This window comes from Harpia harpyja, chromosome 13 (assembly GCF_026419915.1).
Source record: "Harpia harpyja isolate bHarHar1 chromosome 13, bHarHar1 primary haplotype, whole genome shotgun sequence".
Classification (NCBI taxonomy): domain Eukaryota; kingdom Metazoa; phylum Chordata; class Aves; order Accipitriformes; family Accipitridae; genus Harpia; species Harpia harpyja.
In genome coordinates this window covers 33,918,869-33,931,685 of record NC_068952.1, presented here as the reverse complement: position 1 = coordinate 33,931,685, position 12,817 = coordinate 33,918,869, and the positions used below count along the sequence as shown (strand labels likewise).

At 40.7% G+C, this 12,817-nt stretch overlaps 1 protein-coding gene across 2 annotated transcripts in view; it reads right to left on the bottom strand.

The window, feature by feature from the left end:
* Positions 1 to 3,652: 3,652 nt before the first annotated feature.
* The window catches only part of ARID4B (AT-rich interaction domain 4B), a 93,957-nt gene continuing 84,792 nt past the window's right edge, over positions 3,653 to 12,817 (bottom strand). For both annotated transcript variants that reach the window (XM_052805359.1, XM_052805360.1), the window contains 4 exons: positions 11,948 to 12,058; positions 8,977 to 9,192; positions 6,449 to 6,595; positions 3,653 to 5,437 (listed from right to left, as the gene is read on the bottom strand). In XM_052805359.1, coding sequence (XP_052661319.1) covers positions 5,307 to 5,437; positions 6,449 to 6,595; positions 8,977 to 9,192; positions 11,948 to 12,058 — 605 coding nt within the window. In that variant the 3' untranslated portion in view covers positions 3,653 to 5,306. The remainder of the gene's footprint in view (positions 5,438 to 6,448; positions 6,596 to 8,976; positions 9,193 to 11,947; positions 12,059 to 12,817) is intronic.

The following is a 12,817-nucleotide window of genomic DNA, read 5'->3' as shown; positions in this document are numbered from 1 at the left end:
CGGAGCGGGGCGGCCCCGCGGAGGAGGGAGGGGGAGGGGGGGAGGCGGTGCTGCGGGACGGGGTCGGGTCGCCGGGGTCGCCCTCGTAGCGCTCCGTTGGGGGGGGACGGGGACGGGACGGACGGACGGACGGACGACACACGGGCGGCGCGGGGCCGGGCGCCGCGCGGGGAGGCAGCTCGTCCGCCTCCCCCTGCCTCTGCCGCCGCGCGCCGGCCCGGCCCGGCCCCGGGGCGTGAGCTTCTGCCAGGCACGGCCTCGCGGGGCAGCGCCCGGCCTCGCGTGGGGGGCGCGGCGGCAGTGCGGGAACGCAAGACCGCAGCGAGGGTCGGTGCGCGCTCTTTGGTTTGTTGGGGTTTTTTTGACGCGTGATACGTCATTTGTTTTCCGAGACCCTCGGCTCCCAGGCTGCTGCGCTCGGTTCCAGCTGAGGAGGGAGACGGGGATTACGCGGTGATGACCTCCCTTCTGTCGTCGCAAGCCGTTTCTACTTAAAATGGCCTCGGTGGTTGGGAGTGCTACAAGAGGTTAAAAACCACCGGTGCTGTTGCCTACAGAAAGCGTAACTTTCTTTGGCCCAGGCTGCTGCAGAAGCACTTCTTAGAGCATCCTTTCTCTTTTGTCTGTCTTCAGGACTGCTGTCCAGCCCACATCCAGGATGAAGTTTAGAAAAAACAACACAAAACCAAAAAGAAGAACAGAAAAAACAGCCACACAAACCCCCATTAAAGTCTGTGCAAGATGTTCTCACCGTCCTCGAGGGCAGATGAAATGGAAACGGTCAAGAAGTTTGGCCTGCAGCGGCTGCCTCGCTGCCAGACTGAAGGACAGCGTGCGGCAAAGGGCCTGCTCAAACCGTTCCCTTACGGTGCACAATCGCCAGGGTGGGTGACTTCACACTTACATTTCTAGGCAGAAAGCATCCTTCTGGTGCTCGTGCAGCCCCTTTTAGAGCAGCTCACCTCAAGACAAACCTGGGAAAGGATTAGAAAAGGGAAAGGGGGGAGGGGTGTGAAAAGCAACCAAAACACAACGGTTTCTGCGACTTGTTGGTCCGAGATAGACTTGGTACACACTACAAACAAAATGGGGTTATTACAGTCTTAAGAAGTTATTACACCACCAGAGAGATCATCCCAAAGCATCACCTGGGTGCTCAGTTTCCTTCTGGATTGCTTCATCCATCCCTGGGCTCCACAGCCAGCTTTTAAAGCATGTAAGGATTTTCCTGATGAAAAAAATCCCTGAAACCCAGTACTTGTGGGGGGACTCGAGGACCGTAGCCTGGGGGACAGGAAAAGGAGGAACCAGTCATACCTCCTCCCCCCCACCTTTGCTCTGTAGACAGTACAGAGGCAAGTGCTCTGGATCAGCCTGCTGCTGCAGCTACAGGGATAGGACTGGATAACTGATCCAACTGGAAAAGACCCTTTTTTGTTAGGTTAATTCTCAAACAGACTGTTTTCCATCCCAGGACACAGTGCAGGTGATGCATAAGGAAGTTTGATCTGTTAACTAACTCTCTGAAATTAGGCACCTAACTGGGATCTCCTTTTAGACCTGCCTCTCCTGAATGTAATTTTAAATGCTAGATGATGTGATAATTGGAAAGGCATAGAAAATTACCAGGCACTTAAAGGCTGAAGCAAATACGAACAGCTCTTCTGTTGTAACATTTTACGCATTTTCTGAGCTGCCAGCATCAGCAGTTTTGTTGGCACCAATGTCCAACTGAAGGCAAAACAAGTAATCCAACTATGGAATAAAAGTAAAGCATTAAGTCTTGACATGTGCACCAGGCATCTCGTGTCTGGCCTTCTGGATGCTGGGAAAGGCAGGGACCCTCATTGATGGGGTCAGCCCAAGAGAACACACAAATTCTTAAAAACTGGCAGGTGGCTGCTGCACTACTTGTATGGGCTTTTCCAACCTACCTTCACACAATAGAGCGGTTTTGTAGATGACACAGGTGGGGCAGAACAGGCTGCACCATCAAAATACAGCAAAATTACATCGGTCAAGTGTTCCAAGCTGGCTGATTGCAGAGATTTGTAATTGCTGAAGCTCGACAAAAGGCATGCAGCCTCCAGGAACCCTGCCAGAAAGTGAGTTTGAGCCCTGCGGCGACAGGAAAATTTCACCGCATGATGGAAACTACACAGTAACAAGTACGTACAAGCATTGGTGGAGACTGTAAACAAAGGGAGTCGGGAGCAATGCAGACAGCCTTCAAGCAAGGCATGCTTTCTCTCAGCACATGTGGATAGTCTACGCTCTCAGCTATTCCCAACACGATCAAACATGAGACATGCAAAACTGATGCTGTCGCTCAGCCAAGGTGTAAAGGATGAAGGAGGGGTAGTTTGTCTCACTTTGCCTTTCGGGTCATGGTCCGAGCAGGGACTCAAGGGCATGGGCACAGCCCAGCAATCCCTGCAAGTGGGAAACCTTCTCGGCCGTAAGCACGGCATGCATGCCAAGCAGGGAGCATGGCCACATTTAAAGCTGCATTACAGTATGTAACCTGAAAAGCAGCTCAGATTTGACTTGCTGGAACATGGGACCAAATTGCCTGGCTAACAGTTTGCCAAAGGCACCTTCCTCTGTAACCACTGGGACACAAGTAACATGAAGCTGGAGAGTACCATTTGCAGACACACTTCACAGAAGAGGTGCAACACAAAACATCCAGAACAGATTCTTGACTAGTCATTAAACCGCATGAGAAGTACAACAAAAATTAAATAATCCCTGTATTAAAGAACAGCAAAAATCCCATTTATGCAAAAACTCAATTTGGGAGTGGGGAAGTGACTAGTGATCCCTGTTTTAAACAAATAAACAAACAAATCCTCTCGCAGAACACGAGAGCGGACAACTGTCACATCAAAGCAAAAATGCTGGCTCTAAAACTGAGAGCTGATCAAGAACTAGTAGCGAGTGGACAGCTGAGTTTGCTCTTGCTTGCTCAGATGTAGCTGCCAGGTAAATCAATACCAGTTACGCCTTCTGAGACTGAAAGGCAGAACTGAACATTATGACTCTGTTTCTGCTAAACTTAAACATATATAAATAGCCTCTGAGTAGCCCCACTGAAATTATTAAAATTCCTCCCGTCAGTCTCAGATCACTGGTAATTATTAACACGGTCAATGTTTCCAAAGCTTATTGTCGTTTGTTATTTATCAGTCTCATCAGTAATCTATCATTTTGCAGGTGTAACAGTATTTTGGTCAACTGAACTACAGCCAGACATGAGGTAAGCAGATAACACTAAAAGTTTTATTCCAGTTTCACTTCCACGGAATCTGAACTTGAGGCAGTCGGTATTAGAAGTCAGCAAATATCTTCGGGAGCTTGCTTTTGTTTTCAAACTATCTGAACTAACATGAATCAACATTCATCTTTTTTTCAAGCGGCGCTGCCTTAACGATGTCAATGGGCCACGCTTTCCCATTCCACTGAAAAAGAGGATGAATTTCAATTAATCACCAAGAGGAAAATTAGGCCAATGTACCTGGTCTAGTTTATCTTTCATATGCCTATTACACCATATCGAAGATCTGATCTCTACACTGATTCTGCAGCTTGATGACATTTTAATGAACACATTACAGTTGCTTAATTAAACTGTTAGAAACAGAATCAGGGATTCACAAACTATGGCATTTTATTTCAGAGGCCTTTGCTTACATTTGTACAATATATTACATAATTCTCCATTTTCTGCAGAACCTAATATATATTTTATAGCTTTTTTCTATAAGCTTTTCCTTCAATGTTTGTCAACAAATTTTTACAGTCCTGTACAATTCTGAATACTTTGAAACCATTTTCAATAAAATCAGTTAACCTTAAGCACACACTACGAAGACTGAAAATGCTTTTCTTAGAAAAGTCAAATGTAAAGGATTCTGACACTCTAGCATCTACAAACAAAATGCTTTGAATTCTTACATGTTGTATTGCCAGAAAACAAAGAAAAACATGCCAGCCCCTATTTCCCCAGGCAAAAGAAGTACACAGAACTACAATTAAAACAGTAAAACAACCTGTACAATAAAGTACTGTGTATTAACAGTGCCAGGTATTAAATAGCTTGAATGAACACTTCCGCAATATACAAATGTCTTACAAAGGTATATAATTAACAGGAGAGAGCTTGGGATCCATACAACATAAAATCAATACAAGTGAAAACAGTTTGAAGTTGGTTTTGGAATTTGTACAAGGCATTTAAAAAATTAAATGTCTACCACTCAGCTTGCTATTTATTTTAAAAACAACTACCCTTTTGTGGCAGTGTTCATATCAGCAACCACAAATTATAACCTCACACCTTACTCCGTCTTGAAGTCCTCTCCTTGAAGCTCGTAATAAAATAAGCATTACAAATGAAATATTTGTTGCTTTAAGGGAAAAGAAACATTTACAAGAAAACACAAAAATATAACTGTTATAATCCATTATGAATAAATATACACTTTAAACTGGCTAAATACAATCTTTATACATTAAGATTTAATACAGTTTGTTAGCCATTTTCTTTCTTTTTCATAATGTATTTTATCAAAATTAAAAAAAAAAATACTGTTTTATAGAAAAATGGCAAAGTACAGTAGTTTCATTCCAATTAATGGGTTCTTAAAACCCAGAGTAACCTATTTAAGCCTAATTCAAACCTGTAAACATTAGTCAGTCTTTTTTTTGTTTTTTTTTAAAGGAATCCTCGTATTTGGTTATCAGGACTGATGTCAAACATCCTACTAACTGCAGGTTTTGAATTGAATACATGTGCTTGACGTATACAATTAAAGCCACTATAAGGTGACTTAGCAGTTAAAAAACAATTAGCTTGTACAAATGAAAATAGGTTCAGTATTTGTCATAAATAAATGGAAAAATATCAAATGTTCCAGCTTTAACAAAATACCAGGGAATACAGTAAGCCTTACCACATTTATTTAGATCAACCCAACAACTATATGCTTATTGTACTGTCTCTACAGGCAGTGAACAGCCTCCATTTGCCACAGTGGAAGGCCTTTGAGTCACTAGACTTACAATTCCCAGACAAGTTGGAAACAATTATTGCTTGAGGAAAAGCAGTTTGTTGTACTTTTTCTTCATAAAAGTGCACTTAAGTGCAAAGTTAGCTTGTCAAGAAACAACTTTAAATACAAAATAGTGCTTGTCTGAATTTTGTGCCACTGTGCAGTATAAAAAAAAAAAACCACAAAAACAAAAACAAAAAAGAGTGGCCCTCAGCAGCCATTAAGTGCAAAGTGCTTTGGCAAGTCCTGCTGTCACCTGCACTCAACTGACATTCCATTCTGTGATGAACTTGACATAGATGGTTCTGCTAAAGTTAACATAACTGCAGCCGTAATGGAACTAGAGGAAGGTGATGAGGAGGAAGATGATGTAGTAGCAGCACCTGCACAGGAAGAGGAGAACACAGGTTATAAAAATTTATAAATTAAGCAATAAAAACATTTCCCATTCAACAACAAGCACTGGTATATACTGACTCCAGCAACCAATGCCCAGTAATTAAAAAGAAAAAAGCCTCTATTCCCTGGTTTTTGTGGGAAATACTGAGAGACAGCTTCGGCCCTGTGCAGGACAGCATGGCATTGCCCCTTGCAGCCCTGGTTCATTGGCCACCCAGATCAAGGGCCCAGCTGGAGGATGGCAGAGTTCATTCCTGACCCGCAAGCACAGTCAACTGTTCCCTTTCTTTCCTGTGGGAGTCAGCACAGGTAGGGCCTTGTCCCAGCACTGAATCTGCACATACACCCTGCTCCGGCAGGCAAGAAGCAACTGCAGTCCCTGTGTGATGGTTGCAGCCACAAAATCTTGCTACACCTGGCATTTCAGTCTTTCTTCTTATACTCAGTGAACTCTTAAATGTGCACATAAACAAGATGGAGAAAATAATCCTTTTAATGCTGCTAGAAACAGGCACACTAGAACATTCCCTAGAGCAACAGGTAAAGCAGCTTCAAGGAAATAACAGATTTAACTGATGGTCTCCCTTAAACTCATAAAATAAATCACTTATTCTAAGGAGAAAGTATTAACTAGACACACAAGCGAATTATTGTGTAACTTGAAGAAAAGTTCCAAGTTATTAATAACCTTAGATACTTTGTTCACTGCTTAGTTTATTTTTCTGTACATTTTCTCCTGTATAAAGTACTTCTGCCTAAACAGAATTAAACAGATTGCATGCCTTTTTAATGTTTTTCCCCTTATATAGTCACTGGATATCTGAACTGTACCTTCTAAAGGTCATAAAATAACTGTATACAGTGTTTTTAAAAAAGCAAACCCACACTCCTAATAGCACACAACTCCCTAAAAATCATCCAATTCCTTTTAACCCCTTAATAACATGACATGCAGTTTAGCCCCCTCAAAGCATAATTTAGTTCCCAGCACTTACTTTCCCGCTCTTTTTTCTTTAAGCGCTTTCTTCTTCGGTCAATGGAAGCCACCTCAGATTTCAAGGACAGGTAATGCTTCCTGATTTCCTGCAATTTTTCTTGGAGAACTGTTATGCGCTCGGCACTAGTCAAATTTTCCAAGTCAGCTGCAAGTTAAACAATCTCTGTTAGTTATTGTATTGCAGCATTTCCAAAACTGTATGAATTTCAGTGAAGTGGGAAGTACTCAAATCTTAGTGATGTGCTTGGAGGTAGCAGACAGCAAAGCCAAGAAATGCAATAAACAGCAGCTGCTGTTGCTATCACAAACTTTGTTCATTTTTTATTATTTTTTAAAATAAATAGATACACTTTTTTTTTAAGGAAGTGGGAGAGAAAGAAAATGCATGCATTCCCCTCCACATAGGAAGGAAGAAAAAAAACAAAAAAAAAAAAGACAACTGGTAAAAACATAGGAGTCAAAACTAGCTTTGAGCCTGTTGTTTTGAGTCCTTGCTAGAGCTCAGTTTGGCCTAATACACTAAGAAGGTCAGTCTTGCCCAACTTGTCTTGGTTGTTACCAAAGCAGCAGGTTACAACACAAATCTGAATAGTTGCAGGGTGGTTCTAATCGAGTTCACAGCACATGGGCCATAAGGTATAACTATACAGGACCTCCTCGCTGGCATCCCACACAGGGATGTCAATGGACATAGCTGGCACAGGAGCTACCCCTCTAGCTGTCTCCAGCTGGGAGCTCTCCACAGCATGGCACACAGCTCTGAGGGGGCACAGGCAGGAGGAACAATCTCTGTTCAGTCCCTTTCAACCACAGGTAAGTCACACTGGAGACGCTCCATTCAAAGACATTTAAGAATCATTTAAACTACCGTGGGGCGCAGAATGCACCTCAACCTATAATGAAGGTAGCACCAAGGACCAAAAGCCACAACTATATTAGGCTGTGGGAAGATGAGGAAAGCTCAGAAACCTTGCAAGTCTTAGACCTCTGCAACAGCAGGAAACATGTTAAATAGCACTCCAAAGTCCAACTCCTGCCAAGCAAATTTAGCAGTAACGTAGCCAAGGTAGAAAGAAAGAAGGGAGCAAAAGCTCTTTAAATGCGTTGCACAGGAAATCTGCCCCATGAATCTCAGTAGGCCGGTGAACCTCAGTAGGCCCGTAAATGACAAACACCTATTACATTACACAGTCCTGAAGAGCAGCAGAATGTAACCTGACTGTGAAGAAGTACTAGGAGAAAAATACTTTTAAAGTAGAGTAACACCGAGATTCAGGGCTGGAGAGAAAAAAATGCAGGGTCAGATTCTCTCACTGCAGAAACAGCTGGCTAAGTGGAAAATTCCCTGGGCATGAAAGAACACTGCTGGCAAAATAAAATAAAATAAAATTAAAATAAAATTAAAATAAAATTAAAATAAGAATTCAGCGCACGTGTCTGGACAGCATGCTGTGCCAGCTCTTCCGTGTTCCCACTTTATGTGAGGAACAGCAGCCTTCACGCAGCCTGGGACAGAGCACAGAAAAACACAGAGCATAATGCTCTGAGAACTTCAGAAACTTGACATACACTAAGGTAATCTGTGAATACTGAATGAGATACTATGGATTACTTTAAGAAGTAATTTAAATCAGTCACACTACACAGTTTCAATTTGACCTTTAAAAGCAAAGAGAAAGCAACTCATGCAATGCTATACACCCATGGTCAGTACTAGGGACAACAATTTGTTGCTGACTATACAATTAAATACCCAGACGCTGTAAGAGAGAGGGCTAAAAATAACAAGCTTTTGTTTTTAAATAATTATTTTCAATTGTTTACTTATTGTTGTATTAAGGAAGAAGGCTTGAATCACCTAATATTTTATCTTACTTCTCTTTTCTCCCCACTGCAAATAATGCTGCAACAGCACACACACGGAGGCAATTAAGTCGTCACATTAATATCAAGGCATTAATAAGCTACTGAACTGTTTTTCAGATAGGCAAATGTATGAGCCTTTCAATACTGCTCACCCCTAGCTATACGTGTACCTGTAGCTGACTGACACAAACACACTGGAAGTTCGTATTACTAGAAATAGTAAACATGTCCTGGTTCACTAAGGCAAAATGGAAGGGGAAAAAGCTACAAATCAAACATGTGTCTGAACAATAACTAGAGAACGAGGAGTAAAACAGCAAGAAAATGTCAACACAAGAAGCACATATAGTGGGTAACATTCATGCCAGAATGACAGGTCTGCACAGGACAGTAAGAACAAGTCAGCGCAGGAGTCAAATCTAAAAACAGTATTAAAAGAGTGCGATACAGGCAGTTTCCTGCACTGCAATTGCAAAAAAAAACCCCAAAACCCAACAACAACAAAAAAGATTTATTTTTTAAATCAGGATTTATCACAAAATTAAGCAAACTGAAGATGGAATAATTTTAGGGAAAAAAACCAAAACACACAAAAATCAAAAAGCCTTCTTATACTATACTGCAAGACCACACTAGGCGTGTTTTGAAGAAAATACTTACACATTTGAAAACTCCATTTGTAAACTTTGGGTAAACGATTATTCTGTTCTTTGAGATCAGACTCTTTCTCTCCATTTTTCCCGCATTTTCCTGGAGACTGTGTTCTTGCGGGTGATTTGGTTTGGTGAGATTTCATGCCAGTAGAAACCGATTTTGCTGACTGAGACTTGGACACACTTTCACCAGCAGATAGTTCCTCACTGTCACTGCTGTTTGCTGAAGAAACAAGAAGATATATTGTTACAAAACAGAACAACCTTCCTGCCCAAACCAAAGCTTATCAGAAGCTATCCCTATGCTGATTTTCATCTAACAGGAGTTTGTTTGACCAAAATACTTTCAGTCTAAAATGCTATAATCCATCCTGGTATAGAAGCTTGGCACACAGCTCTTTGCATCACTAGTGCCTAAATAGAGGACCACAAAACAGGTATATAATGGGGCCTCTCTAATGCTGGCATGCTGTGAAAGGGAAACCTTGCACTGGAAACACCATCCAGCTAGTTGCTGTGCAGGCAGATTCATAGCTATTATGTGGACCTATGAGAACCAAAATCCTACAGAGCTAGAGGGTGGATAAAAGTACCAGACTGTGGCTCCACAATCCACCCTGAATACTGCTAAGTATATTGCTGAAAGTGCGTGCAAGAAGGTAAGGGGGTGGTGTAGGGACACACATCTTGTAAGGAGATTCATGAATACAATCCCGACTGTTCGAGGTCTGTATAGGGAAGGTGCACTCTACTCTCCGAATGGTTCAAGACAGCATCATACTTGTTACTTTAAAACCATATCCATAAACAAACTGCCTACATTAGAAAATAAGGCAAAGAGGCGGTCCAATGTGTCAATGTAGGTGTAAAAATTATCCACGTATTTCTGCTTATGGGGCTATACTTTTTCTAAAACAGTTAGCAAGACTGATTGTTATGTCCTATCTCCTGTTTATCTTTTTTAATATTAATTTCTAATACAGCATTCAATATATACAAACCTCCATCGCATTTTAGAGCTAACACTTTTCACTGTACTCCTAGGACGTGTAGCAGAAATGAGAGTGAACAATTGGCCTTTTTCTTAGCCTTATGTCGCCTTTATTTATTTTAGGTTTTTTGTGTTAAAATGGTTAGCAATAATCTGAATTTGCATGACATCATCTACAAAAATCCTCAGACACGATGATCAAATTCTTTAATTGCAGAAAAACATCTTCGGCTGACCCAAAACAGAAGAACCTCACCTCACACTGAAAAAAACTTTAACTATAAAGCAACAGGCTAAACTGAACGCAGTTTTCTAATCACCCAAAGGACAGTAAAAGAAATAATCTAAAGACATGATTTATGAATAATGATTGAAAGAATGAAGCTTATTTATATTACAAAAATAAAACTGAGGTGGAAGCAGGGGCAAGAGATTTTAATTCAACAGAAGTCTAGGGAAGCACTGGAATAAAATGCCATGGGGAGCTGCAGAATCTCCATCATTAGAGTTGTTTTTTAAAACATGTTCAATAAATATTAATCAAGAGAAACTTATGCCTCAGTTGTACCTGCCCTAGGTGTTGACAAAATGAACCCCAAAAGTCTCTTTTGGTTCTGGTCTTTATGATCTGGTGATCTACATTGGAAAAACTGAACACCAAGTTACACATGGTGTGACAGAACTCAGCTGGCTGCAGAGCTGCTGTTGCCTGCTGGCTTAATGCAAAGGCAAGAGTTGGAGCTGCCACAAAAGCAGCTTTAACTGGTAAACCTGGATTTCACAAAAAGAATTTTTTGCTCACAAGTGACTCCACATTTTTTCTATTTATTGCCCTTATTACATACAGCAGTGCCTGAAGTCTAACAAAAAGAACGCATACACACCAAGAAATGTATGTGGTACAAGAAACAATTCTAGCTTTGAAATGCTTGTATCGTGACGAAGACATAGGTTGAGAAAAAGGGATAAATTCACCAAATCAAAGGGAACAATGGCAAGGCTAAAAATCGTGTCTTAGTTCTGCAAATTCAGTTTGTTTTGTTACTTTAATTCCTGGGGTGAGGGAAGGAATAAGGATTATGCAAGGAGGAGATTAGTGAAATGGAGTGAAAAAGGATGAGAGAATGTGAAAAGGAGATCAATGAACAAGAAGGATGGGTGGGGTGAAAGCAAATACCAGACCAGAATGTACAGACTTTTACTAAAAGCTGTTAAAAGAAAGAAAAGGTGGCAGGGAGGAGGAATAGAGAAGAAAAAAGGCATAGCATATGCTTTCTATCCTTGCTTTAACTGCATTTTTTAGAGCTATCCTCCCAGCTTCACTTTCTAGCTGACTGTTCCCTGGTATTTTTTATTAACAGTGAGATGAGGCAGTAATTGATCTAGCTGTCTCCTGAACACGTGTGCATATGTCTCTCTAATACACCTCTGCTTTTATTAAACTTCTCTTCCCCAGTACTGTGGTTTCTATTCCAATTAGCTTCTACAACTACAAAAAAAGCTGCAAAAGCTGCCTTATTTACTGAAGAAGTAACAGATGATACAGGAAGAAAATAGAGCCTATATTCTTGTGGAATTATGCTCATATTTGCTACTGGAAGAGATATAAACCTCCAAAAACTCATGTTGCAGAAAATACAAAGTATAATTTCATCCAGGTCCCAGTCTTTCCTCTAAAACATGCAGCTATCATGCCACAGATTCCTGTCCCGATTCTACCAAGTGTGAAATACTCGTTTTCTTAGTTTTCCCGAGTTATACAATATTAAGGACCTCTTAGAAATAGGCCCAGAAATAACACATGACATTTAAAAACACTTTGGCATTCAGCAAGAGTAGTTTCTTCATTTAAACAGTATAAGAACTCCCTGATGAGAACATTTTGTCCTAATACATTTTTTATTTCCAGACTTCATCTCCTACAATCGTTCAAACAAATGAGACAGTACCTTCACACATTCGTTTCACACTGAGCTGCTGTACTTACTAGTTTTACTCTTCTTTTTGTTGTTCACAGATGTTTTGTGGCTTCTTTTCTGCTTTTTTGAGGAGCTTCCTCCTCCCTGAGCATCTTTAAGTCTTTTTTGGCCTGTACAGACTATAATTGGGGAAAGAAAAAAACAAAAAAAACCAAAACCCCAAACAAATTAAATAAATACTTGCAGTGCCGTGCGTTTGTCTCAGAAAATACACTTCAGAGCTTAAGTTTGTAGGCAACAATGCAACTGTTCCTGCCCATCCTTACTACGCCTCAGCCTTCTACTTATATTGACAAGAGAAGGTGAAGGAGGATGGAAGGCAGACGAAGTTTGTTGGTTAGAGTGCACGTGTAAGATGACTGCAAGTAACCTTCCCGTATGCACCATCAGAATTTCTCTTGAACCACATGGACTTTTAATTTTTTCAATACTGTAAATTAGATAAGAATACATTTATTGGAAAAGCTTATCAAGAACTACTGACAAACATTCAAAAATCCTGTCACACTTGGAAGCTGTGAGAAAAAACTGAAACTATCACTTGTGATCAGTAATTACACTAATTGAAAGTATAAAAAAAAAATCTTAAATAATGTTAAAAAACAAGGCAACAAAAAAAGGCAAACAAAAAACCAAAGGAAAAAGACTACTGTTATTTGTGACTACAAGAGGAAAAAGTAAAAAAGATTAAAAAAATTCTAGTACACCTGTTAAAAGAACAAATTTTCAGAGTTGTTCAAACATTGTTCCACAGCCACCTGACTTAGATTGAAAATTACTCCTGTAACAAAACCATTTACATTAAGAAATCTAATTTTCTAAAATAGGCAGCGTGCTGACAAAATTAGAGAGGAAGTTAAAGTCTAATGCATGTAAAA